The sequence below is a fragment of the Blastomyces gilchristii genome (genome assembly GCF_000003855.2).
Source record: "Blastomyces gilchristii SLH14081 genomic scaffold supercont1.2, whole genome shotgun sequence".
Lineage (NCBI taxonomy): Eukaryota > Fungi > Ascomycota > Eurotiomycetes > Onygenales > Ajellomycetaceae > Blastomyces > Blastomyces gilchristii.
In genome coordinates, this window is record NW_003101681.1 from 2,794,227 (window position 1) to 2,811,721 (window position 17,495).

At 48.7% G+C, this 17,495-nt stretch overlaps 6 protein-coding genes across 6 annotated transcripts; 2 read left to right on the forward strand and 4 right to left on the reverse strand.

Annotated features, from left to right (window-relative positions):
• Positions 1 to 55: 55 nt before the first annotated feature.
• BDBG_01231 (DUF1620 domain-containing protein) lies at positions 56 to 3,113 on the forward strand (the record flags this gene model as incomplete). Its single annotated transcript, XM_002628277.1, has 3 exons — positions 56 to 612; positions 706 to 2,971; positions 3,075 to 3,113. 3 exons carry the CDS (start codon positions 56 to 58, stop codon positions 3,111 to 3,113), a joined length of 2,862 nt encoding a protein of 953 aa, XP_002628323.1.
• A 186-nt stretch (positions 3,114 to 3,299) lies between these two features.
• Positions 3,300 to 7,039, reverse strand: BDBG_01233 (uncharacterized protein). The gene has a single exon (XM_031720254.1). The coding sequence runs from the start codon at positions 6,883 to 6,885 to the stop codon at positions 5,950 to 5,952; it is 936 nt and encodes a 311-aa protein (XP_031576348.1). The 5' UTR covers positions 6,886 to 7,039; the 3' UTR covers positions 3,300 to 5,949.
• BDBG_01232 (uncharacterized protein) lies at positions 3,634 to 4,766 on the forward strand (the record flags this gene model as incomplete). Its single annotated transcript, XM_002628278.2, has 2 exons — positions 3,634 to 3,886; positions 3,937 to 4,766. The coding sequence occupies 2 exons, from the start codon at positions 3,634 to 3,636 to the stop codon at positions 4,764 to 4,766; spliced, it is 1,083 nt and encodes a 360-aa protein (XP_002628324.1).
• A 429-nt stretch (positions 7,040 to 7,468) lies between the features above and the next one.
• Positions 7,469 to 10,602, reverse strand: BDBG_01234 (phosphatidylinositol transporter). Its single transcript, XM_031720255.1, has 4 exons — positions 9,724 to 10,602; positions 9,392 to 9,533; positions 8,877 to 9,254; positions 7,469 to 8,565 (listed from the first exon to the last, which is right to left on the reverse strand). The coding sequence occupies exons 1-4, from the start codon at positions 10,047 to 10,049 to the stop codon at positions 7,936 to 7,938; spliced, it is 1,476 nt and encodes a 491-aa protein (XP_031576349.1). The 5' UTR covers positions 10,050 to 10,602; the 3' UTR covers positions 7,469 to 7,935.
• An 8-nt stretch (positions 10,603 to 10,610) lies between these two features.
• Positions 10,611 to 14,480, reverse strand: BDBG_01235 (transcription factor). Its single transcript, XM_002628281.2, has 2 exons — positions 13,619 to 14,480; positions 10,611 to 13,476 (listed from the first exon to the last, which is right to left on the reverse strand). Exons 1-2 carry the CDS (start codon positions 13,757 to 13,759, stop codon positions 10,966 to 10,968), a joined length of 2,652 nt encoding a protein of 883 aa, XP_002628327.1. The 5' UTR covers positions 13,760 to 14,480; the 3' UTR covers positions 10,611 to 10,965.
• A 167-nt stretch (positions 14,481 to 14,647) lies between these two features.
• On the reverse strand, positions 14,648 to 16,739 carry BDBG_01236 (uncharacterized protein). The gene has a single exon (XM_002628282.2). It carries the CDS (start codon positions 16,347 to 16,349, stop codon positions 15,072 to 15,074), a length of 1,278 nt encoding a protein of 425 aa, XP_002628328.1. The 5' UTR covers positions 16,350 to 16,739; the 3' UTR covers positions 14,648 to 15,071.
• Between the last annotated feature and the right edge of the window lie 756 nt (positions 16,740 to 17,495).

Here is a 17,495-nt window from a genome sequence, read left to right on the forward strand (position 1 = left end):
CCCTCCCTCACCATCCTCACCCTCTCCCAATGATAGCTGCAAAGCAGACGAAATAATGCGGCTTCAAGCAGCCCTCATCCTGCTGGCCTCTGCCGTGCCGTCTTCCCTGGCAATTTTCGCGGACGAAGCCTACCTCATCGATTACCACCACGCCTTGCTTGGAACTCCCCAGGAACACTCGACTTTCTTCCACAAACCCAGCACCTCCTCCGATGCCTCATTACTCTACACGCTTTCCGAAAAATATGTCCTGGGCGCCGTAAATCCGAAAGATGGCGCGATTGTCTGGCGGCAGAACCTGGCAACAGCCGCCGCGACGTATGATGAGCTTCGACTACCATTGTTGCTAAGAGGTGTTGAAGGTGAGGATACAGTGGTCAGCGCAATTGGTGGTAAGGTGGCTTCATGGGGCGCATTGGATGGGAAGCTAGCGTGGGAGAATGAGTTTCACGATGGTCCGGTTATCGATTTGGAGACCCTTGCCCTGGATGAGTCCGTGGACCAGAAGCAGGCTATGAAGGATTCAATAGTGCTTTTTGGAGAGAAACCGGGCATTGTTAGACGGCTTGATGGCGCATCGGGAAATGCTAAGTGGGAATACAAAGACGATAGGTGTGTTTATTATTATTCAGTGGTATTGGGGGGTTTTTGCCTAGTGGAGATTGTTTTCGGATTCTCGCTGACTGCTTTGTCCTTCCCCTAAAGTGATGACATCCCATTCCAAGTGTCGAGTTCCCAAACGGCTGTTTACTATATTTCCTTGCAATCTGCGATGCGGAAGGGATATAAAATCAGAGTTACTACGCTAGATTTGAAGACGGGACACCAGACTAACCAGTATACCCTGAGCTCGGAGGGAGAGGTTTCTTCTACCGAATCTATTGTCTTCGTCGGAGCCAATTCGATATCTCCGTTGATTGTATGGGCGGATAGTACGTGGAAGACTGTGAAAATAAATGTAATTGGGACCAAACACATCCATTCCCTAGATGTTGAAAACAACAGCGGCGAAGATATCGAGAAGGTCGAATTCCACGCTCCTCGTGCCCTCAATGCCGAACCGCATTTCCTCGTCCATTATTCGACAAAATCCAAATCATGGGCAGAGGTATATCACACGGACATTAAATCCGCAACAATATCCAGAGCTTACCAGCTTCCAATCGTTGGGGAAAGCTCTGTTTTCGCAACGAGTACAAAGGATGCCAACGTCTACTTTACTCGCGTCACGAAAACCGATATCAGTGTGGTCTCTTCTGTCTCTCATGGGATCCTTGCTAGATGGGCTCCGAGTAAATTAATCACTGAAAATGCGCGCCACGCGGTTTCCGAAGTCGTTGCCCGTGGCTCTACATATGCCGTCCGATTTGCCCAGGTTTTGGAGTCTGGCGACTGGATGCTTGTTCGAAACGGCGAGATTGTATGGAACAGACCAGAGACTCTGACTGAAGTTGTAGCGGCATCCTGGGCTGATGTCAATGGTGGGGAGAAGCTTGCCCAAGCGCTGGAAGTTGAGGGCCATGAATCGTTAGTGGGAGCATATATCCATCGCCTGAAACGGCATGCGGAGGATCTGGAGGGTTTGCCTACCTGGCTCCGCGAATTACCTGTTCGCATCCTATCGAGTTTTATGACGAGCGATAGTTCAGATTTAAACAGCTTCGGCTTGGGGAAATTAGTGGTTGTCGCTACACGGAAAGGTTACGTCCTGGCCATAGACTACGCGAATAAGGGCAAAATTTCATGGAAAACAAAGGCCGTCGAATCCCTCGATGTTGACTGGAAGGTGAAAGCGATCAGTGCTGTTCATTCTGTCGCGACAGTATATGTCGAAGACGGCAGCTTTGTTAAGGTCAATGTCTCGTCAGGAGAGGTTATCGAACGCGGCAATCCTTCTGAAACCCTTGAATCCATAGCATTGATACCCAATGCTGGGAATCCAGTTCCCGTTCGCGTCCAAGCTGGTGGTGTTCCCGATCTATCCTCAGTACCTTTGGACAGCAACACATTCGTTGTAACGCTCAACGAAGGTCGAGTACTCGGCTGGAACTCAGCGAGTCCCAAGGTGCCCCTTTGGGAATTTTTACCTGCTCAAGGCGAGAAACTTATTAATGCTATAGCCCGCCCGTCTCACGACCCAGTTGCATCGATTGGAAAGGTGTTAGGGGACCGGTCTGTTCTTTACAAATATTTGAACCCGAACCTTGCTCTCATCACCGCCGCTGGGGATTCGACGGCTAGCTTCTATCTCCTCGATGCTATATCTGGACAGGTCCTTCACTCCATCACCCAACCGGGCGTCGATACCAGCCAACCCATTGCCACAGCTCTTTCCGAAAATTGGTTCACTTACTCTCTCTGGGCTGATGTAACCAATAGTTCGGAATCAAAGGGCTACCAGCTGGTGATCTCCGAACTCTACGAGTCCCCTAACCCCAATGACCGCGGCCCTCTAGGTGACGCTGCAAATTACTCCAGCATCCATACAGACTCCGGTATTCCCCGGCCTCACGTAATCTCTCAGGCCTACATAATCCCCGAACCCATCTCAAGCATGGCTGTCTCTCAGACCCGCCAAGGTATAACAACCAAACAGTTACTTTGCGCCCTGCCAGCCTCTAACAGCATCATCGGTATCCCGCGCCAACTCCTAGACCCCCGACGTCCAATGGGTCGCCCGCCAACGGCGAAAGAGGTGGAGGAGGGTCTCATACAATATGGCGCTTTCCTAGACTTTGATGGCAGATGGTTCCTCACGCACTCGCGCGAGGTTATTGGTGTTCGCGATATTGAATCGAGCCCGACTTTGCTAGAAAGTACTAGCCTTGTTTTCGCCTATGGACTGGATATATTTGGCACGAGGATCACTCCTAGCCAGGCCTTTGATATTTTGGGCAAGGGATTCTCGAAGGTACAGTTGGTGCTGACCGTTGTTGCGCTGGCGGTTGGTGTTGCGATGCTGGCTCCTCTGGTAAGTCGCTCACTCTTCTTTTCCCACCCCTGGCTATAGTTTTATGCTTGCTATCACCGTCAACCCAATGCTAACCGGTGAATTATCTTTCCTTTTTTCATAGGCCCGACAGAAACAAGTGGATATGAAATGGAAGTCTTGAAATGAAAACGATAAAACCACGCAAAATAAATATCAAGTGAAACTCACTTAGTAGACCAAGAAAATATTCCTCCCCAACCACGCTGTTTCTCAAACCAATCCTCTATATAGAGAACATGGCTGTATATTATTTTACATATTGAAGAAAACGAGAACAACAAACTTTCCTTATGTCTCGAAGTGCTTGGATCTTCTATTATTTATATTTAATCTTGTTCTTTGCTGTATTATTTTATTTAAATGCATTGTTGACACATTTGCATCTAGAAGCCCTAGAGATATTATTCTTTACATACATCATAACTTTCCTCAAGGAGGTCGGTAATTATCATCAAATTGAACTTCGTTTTCATGGAGCCCTCTAGGCTGAAATCTCCCTCCGGCCAAGGCGCTAGATAGCTTAATCTCTCAGGGGCCAAAACCCTGCACCTACAAAGTAAAGAGATCAATCGATCGCGAACCTACAAAAGTCAAGATCCTGCTTTTCTTCAGGTGTCGCCAGCAAACGGCCCGGGCGCACGATGTGGTGGTATCTTCTCTACTTCGCGGTTGCGGCCAACGCCGTCGCCTTCACCTCTCCCACTGCGACAATTGCCAGCAACAAGCAAAACGCCCCGTTCAAAATCCCAGAAACAACGAAGGTTCCCCCCGTAGATGGTGGACGCGCTCGCAAACTGGTTCGTCGGGCGACCACTACAGAGGCGCCAGCTTCAGTCTGTGGTTACTTTGCAGGCTCCAAGCGTCAGATTTCCTCTCCAGAATCAAAACTCTACAGTAAGACCGTTTATAATCGAACTAAATGACCCATATATATATATATACAGAATCCCGTCTGGCTTGCTACAATAGCAATGCCTGCGTCTTCCATTCCTCCAACGCCAACTTCCCCCCAATGATGGGCTGCTGTCCGACGGTGTCCACCACCACGCATTGCACGTTTATCAGCACCTGCTACGGCAGCTCTCAGCTCGCAGAAACCTCATCACTTCGCGCCTATTCCAATGATCCGTTTGTGATGCTGTGTACCGGCGACCAAGACCCGCACTGCCACACTAGAACTTGGCCCGGTCTCTCCATCGCGGATTACAAATGTACCCATTCAGCCTCCTCAGGCGCTGAGACGATGTTCACCATCGGCTCTCTGACCGATGTCACGATCGATGCGGACCAGATTACGGAAACCATGACGATTTCCTGGGTCGACGACTCGGTTTTATTGGCGATCCGGGGTCCCTCTGCTACGGGGATTACCGGTACCGAGACCACAGGTCCACAAACCACAGCGACAGAGAGCGGAACCGCACAACCACAACCAGGAGACGACAACAGCGACTCTGATGAAGACTCCGACTCAAAGACGTCGACAGGAACGATTGTCGGCGGTGTTATTGGCGGCGTTGGCGGCGTGCTTGTCGTTGTTATCATCGTACTGTTTGTCTGGAGGTCTAAGCGGAAACGGGCGGCGGAAACAACGGAGACGGTCGCAGATAAGGCTGACCCGGAGCCACCATCACCCTTTGATGGGGGTGGTGGTGACACGGAGCCTATGATTCATGAAATGCATGACATTGACGCCCGCCAGCGACAGGAGCTGATGCCAGAACGAACCTATGTAGAACTGCCTGCACCGGAAGTGCGACACCAGCTCGAATAGAAGGTTTTTTTTTCTTCTTTTTTCATTATGGTTCTAACGGTTTCTATATAAATACCCCCCTTTTCCGTTCCATTTTTGTATTTTGGTATATTAATGATTTTGTATATTTTGCAATCTTTCAAGCAATGAACATGTACTCTTTTTGAAGGCATTTCAGCGTGAAAGCGCTTTCAGATGTCAAAATTCCATTTGCGGGACCTGTTGTTGATTATTAATGAATGAGACCGAGTTCTAGCAGTACAGATGTATATGTATGTACAGTAGTACATCTGCGCTCAGCACGCAATGGAGAGCTAGCTATGCCATTATTCGGTATAACTACAAAATATAAATTGTACATCATAAGATAAGACGATTGACATGCAGACTAGAATCACGCTAAGCGACAGGAGAACCAGCGAGGAAAACTGTCAAATAATTGAGAGGAGATAAAAATAGATCAAAAACAACCTCCATATTTCATCGACGGCAGGGCAGCAAAAGCCCCAAAGTTCAAACCCATAGCTAAAAATAAATATATCTAAACCCCTATCAATAATGATAATGGCCGGTATTAAAGATAGATTATCCGCCCAACCAACCCTATTGATAGTGATCCCACGATTATGCCGTTTCCGTTCCAATTTCATCCAGATAGTTAAAAAGAAAAAAATAAAAGTAAAGGAATAAAAAAGAAGAAAATAAATAAAAACGATAAGATGTTGTAAATGCCAAATAGCCGAAATAGAAATAAAAATTAAACTGTAAGAAGGAGCTGCCTGAAATTAGAATACAATTGTAGCCTGCGCGGAACCTGGGGTGGGTACTGGCATCTTTTATCTCCATCGCTCTTTTGCTGTCCCATCCCATCCGTCCCGTTCCCTTTCCCGCTCGTGCTGGTCCTCTCGCCCATCCCCTCCATACCGCCACAGTCTTGGACCGAAAATTGAAACCGTCTTCCTTCCATCACTTGCTGGCGAAAATGTGAAATTCCGAAGCTGAAAACTACATCTGGCGGGGGTTGGGGGGGGGGGGGGGGGGGGGGGAGGCAAAGAAAAAATTTTGAAAGGCTATACAAAAAGAAAAACAAGCCCAAAGCCTCCATCCATGTCAGGGAAAAAAAAAAAAAAAAAAAAAAAAAAAAAAAAAAGAAAAAACAAGGAATAAGAAGCGTCGTTTTTCGTGAATCCTTCTTCTTTGCCTATCACCCCCATCTGTCCACAGCCTCTTTCTCAGCAGCTTCTCTAGAGAACGTAGTCCACGGCTGCGGCGCGTCAGCAGCGTCATTGTCAATCTTCGTCCCCTTGAATTTGCAACTGCTCCCAAGAGCAGGGAAGCCCGCCACACCATTGAAGGTAATGGCTTCATTGGTCGTGAACTCGATGTAACCATCTTGCGACGTCGTGCCTTCCTCTGAATGAATTTCCCCTTCGCTCGTCGATCTACCACGCCAGCTAAAGTAAACGCGGCGATCCTTCACTGGAGCGGATTGCGTCGCGTGGGGGAGATCGCCTCCGTTCCCACTGCTGCTCGCCTCCGCTTCTTCATCGACATTGCCTGCTGCACCACTCTTACTCATCACGGCGCGGAATTTCTTCAGCGTGGGCTTGTCTGCAGCGAACAGCATCGTGCCCTCAAGGATGCCCAGATTGAATCCACCAATCAATCCCAGGGGGCTTTCTGACGTCCTTGTAATCGTAAGCTCCATCTCTTCCGCCTCGTTTGGCCAATTCTCCTCCACCTCCTTGCACTCCAGTGAGTAGATACCGATTATTTTATCCAGGGGGAAGCCAGATGAGCTCTCCACCGTGCCATTGATATCTTCGGATGCAGCATCTGTAGTTACTTTCCTGGGTCTGCCGCGTTTTGACGGCGCGGCAGTTGTGGCAGTGGTGGTAGTAGGTATATCAGAGTTCAGTCGCGGTTTTTTGCTAGGAGCGGTTGGATCATCTTTCCTTGGCCGGCCACGCCCTCTCTTTGGACCGGTAGGGGCTGGTTTAGGAGGCTCGCTGGGGTTCTTGCGTGGTCTACCTCTCTTTCTTGGAGGTCCAGCTGGGGGCGAGAGTTTCTTCACGGGGTTTCCTGTAGCGTCTAGCTTTGGAGGACGACCTCGCTTTCTAGGTAAGGGGGCGTCAGCCATAGCAGTGGTATACGTGGGTAGAAGGATGGGATCTTGCCCAATTGTCCGAATTGGATGGAGTATCGAGCTGCAAGATATGTAAGGGGATGGAGATGAAACGGGAAACTTGGGAAAGGGGAGAGAAATAAGAAATCGAGCACGGGGTGAAGCTGGGAATGGCAGGAGCACAGGGGCTGTCACCGCTTTCCTGATTCGGAACTTGGGGCCGGGCCAGACCCAAAGAAGCTAGCGTACATTCTGCCACAATTTTATTTACTTGGCACGCTAAGGAAAGGAGACCTTTCCTCTTCGATACTAGTGGATATCCTACAACCTCGGTTGGGTTGAAACCTTAGATCTTCTAAATCTACAGCGTATACGCCATATGTATATAGAGAGATGACGGGCGGGACTGAAGCACAACGGAGAAGCAATAGGTAGGAGGGAATAGTGTCCAGGGAAGTTTGTAGCCCAAAAAGTCCAAGTACTCAATTAATTAAACGGATCGGAGTTTGTGCTACGTATCAATGGGTTTCTGCATATACCTATCCTCTCTGTTCTCTGCTACATTCATCTTAAAAACTGAAGCTACGAAAAGAGGGAGTCGTCAAAAAGGATCTAAACAAATATTAGATCAAGTGGATAGTATGAATTGAATAATAGGGCTGGAAGATAATCATTACTAGAATAAGTAAAAAAGGAACTTTATGGATAAACAAAAGGCCTGGTCAACCAATATAACATGCATCCATATACATACACGTATATATACTTCTATCTCAGGCAATCAACGGTACAGGCATGTACAGAGTCATACAAGCTGAAATTACCGCACACAAACACCTAAAAGGTCAAAAACCAATCAACCCCAATGAATCTAAGAAAGCAAAGGAAGCAAAGAAGCAAGAAATAAGGTCGTCAAAGCTCTGATGCTATGTAAAGGCAAGATCCAAAAAGAAAAAAGAAAAAGGGTAAGATATTAGAAGCACCGTAAGCATGCCGAAAGACAAAAGAAATGCAGCTCACCCCTGCACGCAACGACGCTGAGTTAAACAAGGGCTTGAAGGATCCTCATGCAGTGGTCGGAATTGGCGACCCTTTATCAGCAGCTGCAGATGCGGGCTCAGGAACTTTTTCATTGTCCACTTCCAAAGCCGCAAGGCCTGCCGTGACCGCATCCATGTTTACGCCGCCCCTCCCGTCTCCATTTATCACTACCTCTTTCTCCGCAAGTGCTTCACTCCCCGCAGTACTAACCCCAGCACTGGCATCGGTACCCCGGCCATGTTTCGCCCGCGATATCGTAAGAGTCCTCCTCCGATCAACCCCGTCCAGACTCCCCATAATCTCCACCGTCTCTTCATTCCACGCAACGGGCCCGTTGACAAAATCCGTCCTTGTATCCCCCGTCACAGGCACAGATAGGTCTGCAGCGGAGACATCATTAGTCCCCCTTTCTCCAACGCGCATCAAGACGCTTGCGAGTTTCTTAGCCGGCTCGTCAAGTGACGGCATGTCCCCCCAGTTCCACTCCAGCTCGCCGCCGTACTGTTTTGGGATGTTGCTGGGGTCCATAAAGGTGCCGAGGGTGGATTTTACTTCGGATGCGGAGAGGATGAAGATCTTTGATGTTGTCACGGGGTCGAACCAGCGCTTTATCCAGCCCCAGACGGTGGGGAAGAAGGCGGGAGCTCCGATTATCTGTTCTCTAACGTTAGTTCGTATTCTTCGCTTTCAGCTCTTTTGTTAAAAAGAAAAGTTCCCATTTCCGGTTTCTTCGGAGTAAAAGGCTGGCTGTCTTTGTATGTACGCCCGTTTTGGGACGGATGGAATACCCATCCCAACAACCAAGGGACGGAACTGATGATATCCATGCTGAGATAGCAATGAAACACACACACACCAAAAAAAAAAAAAAAAAAAAAAAAAAAAGAGAAAAAGAAAAAAGAAAAAGAAAAGAAAAAGAAAAAGAAAAAGGCGGCTAAAGAGTGAAAAGAAAGGGCTCCACATACAAATATTCTATCCAAAGTCTCCGGATAATGTGCTGTCGCCAACACGCTTGCATCCTGCATATGTCCTTTTAGATTCCAAAACTGCTTAAGTCCCACGCCCGAAATATCCACAATATTCGTCGTGTTCACAATCGGAGTCTCCGGATGCGGCCGCTCTAGCTCGCTACACAACGGCAGCACAAACCGGATCATGTTCTCATACAGCGCAAAGAGACGGAGGAGCCGTGCTGGTACTTTGGAGGAGGCGTGGGTTGCGGATGTTTTGCTGGTTGAGGCACCGGACGAGTAGGCTGCCATGTTCTTGCTGTTTAGGTTCTTTATTACGAAGACGTAGATGGGAATTCCACGGCGGTCTCGTCGGCCGGTCCATTGTGGGTACTGTGTGTAAAGAAAGAAAAAGGGGCCCGTCAGCCACTCAGTCACTCCGTGAACGAGGTTCCATTTTTAGTTATTATGTCCAAAGGGGGCAGCCGTATAAAAAAATTGGTAGACGCAATGAAAATAAAGTTACTGACCACTCTGCGCGCCTCTTCATAAGAATCAATATCAAAATTCTGATATAGCGCGTCGATTTGGTTTGTCTTGCGCCATTCTTCCGTCGACTGGAACTGATCCAGCGCACCCTTCACGTCGAATCTACGCGCGCGAAGAAATCGGCTAATTTTGCAAACACGATCGGGAAAAAAAAAGTTAGATCTAGGTAAACCCAATTGCGTTTTCACTTCGAAGAAAATAGCTCTCATTGAGAAGACCCCACGGAACACACATCCCTCCCCTCCTTTCTCCCCTGGAACACGGAAACACTAATATGAGGGATGAATATATATATTAGGGTGGTAGTGCGTACAGTAATGTAGAATCATCATGGCTTGCGGGAGTTTCACCATGCGCTTCGGTATATAATTGTTCCTCTTTTAAGATGGACTTGAAAGCGTCTAGGGCTTCCGACTGTTGCGGGGATAGGTGATTGAGGAAACCCAATAGCGGATCGGGGCCCTCAGTGGCCTCTCCCTTGCTGGCTTTTGCAGCAGCGGCCTCGAACGACTCAGTTTTTTTCACAGGAGGGTGCTCTTGAGATTGTGGACGCGACTTGGGATGGGAGTGCGAGCTTCTTCTCGAGCGCCGGCTTCGGTTTGATCGGTTGGTGGGGGTTCGTGTGAGGGTCATGGTCATGGTCGAGGTGAATAGGCTTGTATTATTGTATATTTATTTTCTTCTCTGTTTCTGTCTGTCTGTCTTCTTTCTCTTTTTTTGGTTTATATTTGGTCTGTTTTATTGGATATATAATTCTAACGCTGCCGTTCTTCGACGCAGGGAGACACGGCGCAAACAACGTTCTTTCTTCTCAAGGGGTATCTCAGAACAAAACACGACGTAGGAAAAGACATGGAGGAATCTAATCTAGAAAAAGGAGAAGAAGGGGAAGAAGAAGAAAGAATCCGAAGGATCCAGCTGAAAGCAAGATCCCACGCAGTTGGCCGTTGGCGGCTCCTTCAGACGAGACCAGCGCTGAAAATGTATGTATGTTAAATAGTTAGCGCGGGAAGGATTGGTAATAACTAATAGTTATCGGAGTCGGCGGGTACGGACTTTACACGGGCTACGGCTGCCCAATTATTACCAGGAGCAAGATACGACTCATACGAGGAATGAGCCAGATGATACTTATGTTACAAGTGGCAAGCCTAACACCTTGGACAAGCGAGGTATGAAAAAAATGAAAGCATGCCAATAGGAATGTATGAAATAAAATAGACATGCATGCATACAACAAATCTACAAAGTAACAGGCAACAGCTGAAGTAACTACGGAGTAACGGAGTATAGTTAATAGAAAGATAGGTATTGCCTCTGTTGTTGAAATACTAGGTATGATTATTATTTTACATTTCTGTCCCCTTTGAAGGCGAAAAAATAAATCAAAGTGTTTGTATAATCCAAACATTTGTATGATTCACCGGTCCATCTGCCAAGTGTATTATTTGTATGGAAAACAAGATCAGATAAAAAACTATACGTCATACCTACCCCGAGTCATCAGAACCCTAATTTAAAGAAAAGCTCCTCCCCCCTTATATCTTTTTGACTTTTAGTCCTCCGTCAGATCCCCATATTCCCACATTCCCTTCCGCCCCTCCTTAGCCTCATCCTGCAGCTTCTCCAGATGCTTCAGCGTCTCAGTCGCAGACCGCTCCCACCCCTTAAGTTTGCGCGGGACCATCGCGAGACCCTCACTGATTACATCGGCATTAATGCTGTGCTCGAGACTCTTCGATTCGGACGGGTCGAGCAGAGTAACGTGCAATGTACCATCCGGTGCTGTGTAGTCGACATTCGCAACTAATTGGCGATCAAATGTTCGTTCGCCAAGGTATCCTACAGCATCGCGGAGGTACTCGGGAGACACGGGGAATTGTAGGAAGGACAGGACTGCGTCGGTGGCTTGGGGTCGAACCTTTTGCACGGAGAACTGGGGCTGCGTTAGCGGGCGGAGACGGGTCCAGGGCACGGTTTCGTAGTTGCCGTAGTCGATGTATATGACGTCCGCCTTCTTGCCTTCCCGATCGTTTCTCCGGATCTTCGCGCGGTACCACTCGTTGTCCTCCGTGAATTTGGCTGCGACCAGATCTCCGGCCTTGGGAGGGCCGCTGAGTGGAGTGTCATTGGCCTTGTTGAGGTGGAAGGTTCGGAACGCGCTCATCATCTCCGTGAGAGCTGTGGTGCCGGCGCCAATTTGCTGGATCTTTAACTTTCCGTCTTCGTCGATGTTCGTAACCATCACGTCGCGGTAGTCCTTCTCTCGCTGGGGCGCGTCTGCTCCACTGTCTGCGTCATTGGTTCCGCCTACAGTAGCACCCTCGTCCTCCTCCAGATCCTGGCTTGGATCCCAACTATGCCACAGGCCCTTTCGCGCCTCTTTCGCTTTCTTTTCTGCTGCGAACAGCTCCGCAGCGTGACCTCCCTGTTCGGCAGAGTAGGCATGGACGGTAGCAAGGCCTTCTTCAACGAGAATCTTGGCAAAGCTTTCTCTATTGATGTAAAGACTCCCAATGAAGCCACCGACCTTGTCGATTGTCTCGACGTCAATTTCAACGTCGCGTTGCATACATCTTCGATAGGCGAAGTCGTGCGCTTCTTGTCCAAAAGGCTCTCCACTCTCTCCAGGGTTTCTTGCGGATCTGGGTGCGCGGATACCGGCAAGGACCAGGGTGAGCTTAGCATTGTCTTTGGAGAGTATGATGGTGAATCGGGAGCCGGATTTTACGAAATCGACGACACCAGGCACCTTTCTCTGCCGTTGGAGAACAGAAGCCTGAATCTTAGCTTTTTGTACATTTTCGGAGTAGTCCTGAAGCGCTCTGGTTGTTGGGGGTTTGGGTGACCACATTCCCTTGCCCTCTTTCTGAGCTGCTTCTTCTGCCTGTAGTAGAGTATCGTACTCGGGAGACCGGTCGTCATCGTCACGACGATGCCGGATAACGGAAGCGTAGCCAGCCTGCACGAGGGCCAATGCCATGTTTGTATTTCCCGAAATGACCGTACCAACCTCCCGTTCCTCGTAACCGTCCGATGCAGGTCTTTTGCCGTCAATTTTTACTTTGACATGCTTGCCAATAAGCTTCTTGCGCATAAATTCCTTGGCTTCTGCGACGAAAGGCGCCTGCTTAGGGTCGGACAGCTTTGGTTGTCTGACACTGCTGAGGCTTACCCGCTTCTCATCCTTTCCAGTCTTCGTTCGCACGAAAATCGTATCTGCGCTAAACACTCGACTCACAACGTAATCCGTTTGGGCGGCACCAGCGCCGGCTTTGGGGCCAGTATGGCTCAGGAACAATCCCTTCCGCGCTTCCTTCGCGGCGGTTTCAGCCTGCCGTAGAATAGCCATATCCTTTCCGATCATAGTTGAGTGGTGGTCGGCGCACCTGGCCAGACCAGCGTCGAGAAGGAACTTCGCGATATTGCCATTGGGATGGAGGACGCTGGCAACGAGTTGATTTTGCAGTGTCAGACCAAGCAGCGAGATCTTGACCTTCCTCTGGAGTAGCCGTAGCTCCACGAACTGCTGAGCCTGTTCTCCAAGTGGTTCGCCCGGTTGTTCTGTGCCGTCTGCGTTCGTCCGTTTCGTAGCCGGAGCACGGATACCTGCAATGGCAACCAAAGTTTGAATATGTTTATGTGGGGCTACAAGCAGCCGGACCAGCAGGCGGTCGCCGCTAAGTACCCTCTCAACAACTGCATCAATTTGGTTGCCCTTCTCGCTCTCAATCAGTGCCTTTGGGTCTGGCACTTCGTGGGCTGTTTCGAGATCCCCGCTAGTCGACCCCCAGACGCCCTTGGATTCTGTCCGGGCACGGTTTTCAAGATCCCGCAGCTTGTCCAGCAGCGTCAAAGTATCCTCAGATTCTTCCCGCTTGCCCGCATCCTCGCGCACTTTGACCCATCCTTCCGCAACGCAGAGTTCAGGAAGCTCCTGGGTATTGGGAAGTTTCACGATGCCGTATTCTCGTTTTGTGGTGGGGACGGTGTAGAGAACCTGGAACTTAATGACCTTGCCTACGAGCAGTTCACGGAGGAATTCTCGAGATTGGAAGGCAAATGGCTGTTTGAGTGAGGTCAAATCAAAGCAGTATTCTTATGTTAGCGTAGATCTCCCTCAACGACAGAGTGGCAGGCCAATGAAAGGCCACACAGGGGCCTCCGGGCAAGGGGAAAATAGGAGGAATGGTTAATTTATAATTTACCTCATCGCCTTCTCTTCGTAGTCGCGGAGCGGAGACATAGGCCAAGCTCAATGTCCGTTCCTGGCTACGGTTGGTGACATGTGTCAAGATGAGGGTATCGCCAGACAGAATGGCCTTGACGCGGGCTTCCAGGAGAGACATGGTGATGGTCAACGGTGGAATTGACAGTAACGGGCTAGGGATGGAGGAACCAAACGGGTAGGAATATAGGAATAAGCAGTAGTTATAGTACACAGTAGTTATGGTGTGTTTGAGAGAATTGAATACTCGGCGAGCGGTGCAGTGGGAGTTGATGGGGGTTCGGCGCTGGAGCTAAGACGGCAGCAACTAGCAAAGGTTCAGCCACGGCCAGGGGATCCAGACCAGCAATCTACTGTCGAGGAGCCGAGCCATGGATGGCAGTATAATATTTATTTTCACTAGGGTTTCGAGATTGAGTTTACCGTATATGTAGTTACAGGAAAGGAAAAACTCAATATATATACACGTAGCTGCTACTATCAAGAGTGTAGTTAACTATCCGCAGGGAAGTTATCTTGGTTACCCAAGAATCAGAGTACACTGTCCAAAAATTAACTCTTGCTTGCTGGAACCAAGTTGAGCTGCTTGGATTGGTTTGAGCCAGCAAATAAACGCGACCGAAAGAAGCTCTGAGGAAGAAGAGATAAACTTCCAAGACTTGGTTGAGAGAAAACAGTTGGTTCGGGCCCGGAGGAGCGGTTCAGTGTCTTTGGTTCAACGTTTAACTTTATATATAATATGCTGAGGGGGGAGATATATTCCAACAGCCATTCTGCACACCGTTTCAAGAACAGACATCATCAAGGAGATGAGGTAAATCACGAAATACTGGAACCCTTCCAAAGAGCAAAGCCAGGAGGTAATTTTCATAGTGGGTGGTAAAGTTGAATGTGTCGGATATGGGAGTGAAGGGGTCCACCTAGCTCAATGACCTTTATCCCCCAGACCCAGTAGTATAGCGTATAGCAAGCCAGCGGACACTCTTTAGGCCAGTTAGAGTCAGCAATCAAGAAGGGTTTCTGCGAGAAAATAGGTAAGCTTCGAACTCTGCGGTGGTAAGCCATTTATGGGTTGGGTGCAGGGTGCTATGAGATTGATTTCTGTCGTTGAAATATTTATACTGCTAATTAATTGACCGGCCTCGATTCAACAATATTCATGCAATCGTGTCTCTGTGCCTGTAAAGGTCGGTAAGGCTCTAGGCATCTGAACCTCCTCATGCTATGGTGCCTAACAATGTTAAATACCAAAGGTTGAAGATTTTGAAATGAGAGTCATATTGCTAGAGTGATGCGACATTTCCATAACCAAAGGTCATTCTACTATCGGATTTCCCTCCCCCAGCTTACACAGAAGGAAATAGGTACCTTAATAACTACATGGAACAGGACCTTGGTACTATCTCCTACATATCCGTTTATGAAAACTCCCACTAGACCTTGAACACCAAGCCAGTTTCAGGCTCGAGTTCACCAGAACATATCTTGTCCCACCCTTTGCCTACAGCATCCATTCCTTCTCCAACCTCCATCTTCAATCCAGGAACCCCTCCAGCATCAAGAAATTCGCCCCAGCATTTTGAGAATTCGTCTTCAAATTCCTTCTTACCTACCTTCTTCGCCGCCTCCGCAAAAACGTCCGACGCGTTGACTTGAACCATTCCAATAGCCATACTGCGTGATATCCTCTCAAGTACCTCTTCCTTCGTAGTTACCTTTGGCTCTGACCCGATACCGATAGGGAGGACGGTTTTAGCCAGTGGTTTCAATGCGGTGACCAAATCTGTGAAGCATGAGCCCCGGCCCCCAAAGTCACACACAATCACTTTAGTGTCTTTATCCAGGGTACCGGTGATGGCATCAGGGACGCGCCCAGGTATAATATCGCCATACAAGCAGACTAAGTCATAGAACCCAGTGACTTCCACGAATGCCTTGGACGCCTGGCTCGTGACAGCTATAACTTTCCGCGGCCGCGATCCCGCGGGCCGCGCAGACTTCAACTGGTGAGCGAACGTCGTTGCATTCTTCCCAGACGCAGCGAGCAGAATAACAACGGCATCTTTCATGTCCGCATGTTCCATTGTCCATGGCGGACGGGGAGTGGGACCGAGCTCCAAGGTCGATGGTGGAGCTAGATTGGCCTCGTCCCACGCAAAAACATAGCGGTTGAGCCTATGCGATACCGAGAAAGGAATCCTCAGCAGGGCGTCCCAACCCCGGCGCTCATCCGACAGGAGGGAGGCTTGACTTGGCGATAGAGTTAGGTACTCGTTGTATACGGGGAACTGCTTCACCCTGGCAGGGCTAGATTCATGAAATTTGCCAGGTACGGTGGTGGACGGTGATAGTTCCAGATCGACGGGCAGCGTTCCGATGGGTAGATAGCCGTACACGAGGCTTCCGATCGGGAGATCGTCGCGGTTGCTCTCTTTCACGACCCCGTATCCCCACGCTGAGATGCGGCCGTATTTCTCCGCGTCTTTGAATTGCTCGGGAATCGAGGGAGGTAGAGGGTGGACGTCCCACCAACCAAAAAGATGCCCCGCTTTTGCGTAGGATACGTTGTTTGCTGTGAGAGAAAATATGTATGTCTTGACACGCACTGAGGATGGGGATAGTGGCGGGAGCGGCTCTGTATCAGGGATGGAGACGATGTGCTGCTGGGTGAAGTCCTGTTTGCACAAGACTTGAATGGTTGGAGTAGGCATGCTCACGAATGTATGTGCTATTTCGTATCAGGGTTTGTGTATTGGCGAATATGTTACTGCACACGTATAATCATATGAGCACGGCTGATACCCTCCAGAGAAGATGCATGAATTGCGAACATTAATATACTTCACGACCCCTCAGCTGGCAGCCATCCCATCCAGCATGGATATCCTAGATGGTAAGTATTAGTTACTAATTACTATCAGGCCTTCCACCAGAGTAGTAACTACGCTAAAGGAGGGGCCAAAAAGTTAAATATGGCAGCCTATACGGAGGGCGCTATCAAAAGAATTACGCCGGCAAAAAGACAGCTAGATAGTGCCACAAATCTTGGCAGAAATTCACACTGTAATTTATACTGAATATTCAGTTCTTGATTATTCCATTCCAAGGTTGTCTTCACTGCCATTCAACACACATGAAATATGCCCTCCAATCTGCTTCTTTTTAACATGTAATCTGTCTGCCTGTCAATATGCTTTCTTTTTAATGTGTAATCTGCCTGCCAATCTCACCTCACAGTCAGATAAGTATTCTATTTCTTTATCTGCTCATGGCGTGTGGCACACTCACTAGAGGTGAGTGAGTAAGCAGCGGCACGAGTACTCCGTATAACTAGTTACTGTACATGGAAGATTGCGAGCATATCTGTCCAATTGGGAGTTGCCGGCGCCCAAAATGTCTATTATATGCTCAGCTCATGACCCTTTAATAGTAAAACCACCTCACACTTCCTAGACGATGTTCAACCCTCATTCTCCATTCCCCAAATGTTAAACATCCGCATAAATGGTTTGGCGCGGTGGTACGGCGTCTCCACCACCCGTATTGGTGGGCATATCCTGAGGTTGTTGTGAATCAGACCATAAGCTATCCTCCTTATCTGGAGAGAAAGAACCATTGGTGAGAGAAAATGCCATACTTCGCGAGGGCCTCTGCTCCATCGAGCCCCAGGAATAAAAGGTGGAAAGCTTTTCTCGGTTGCGATTGCGATCGGAATAAGAAGAACAAGAAGTTTCAAGCTGAGATTCATCTGAGAGAATAAAGTTAGTTTGTGATTGGTGTTTTGTAATAGTAAGGGGTCAGTCATGGTGTTCTTCCCACCTTGGATATGATTACAGTTGATATCCAACGTTTTTCAA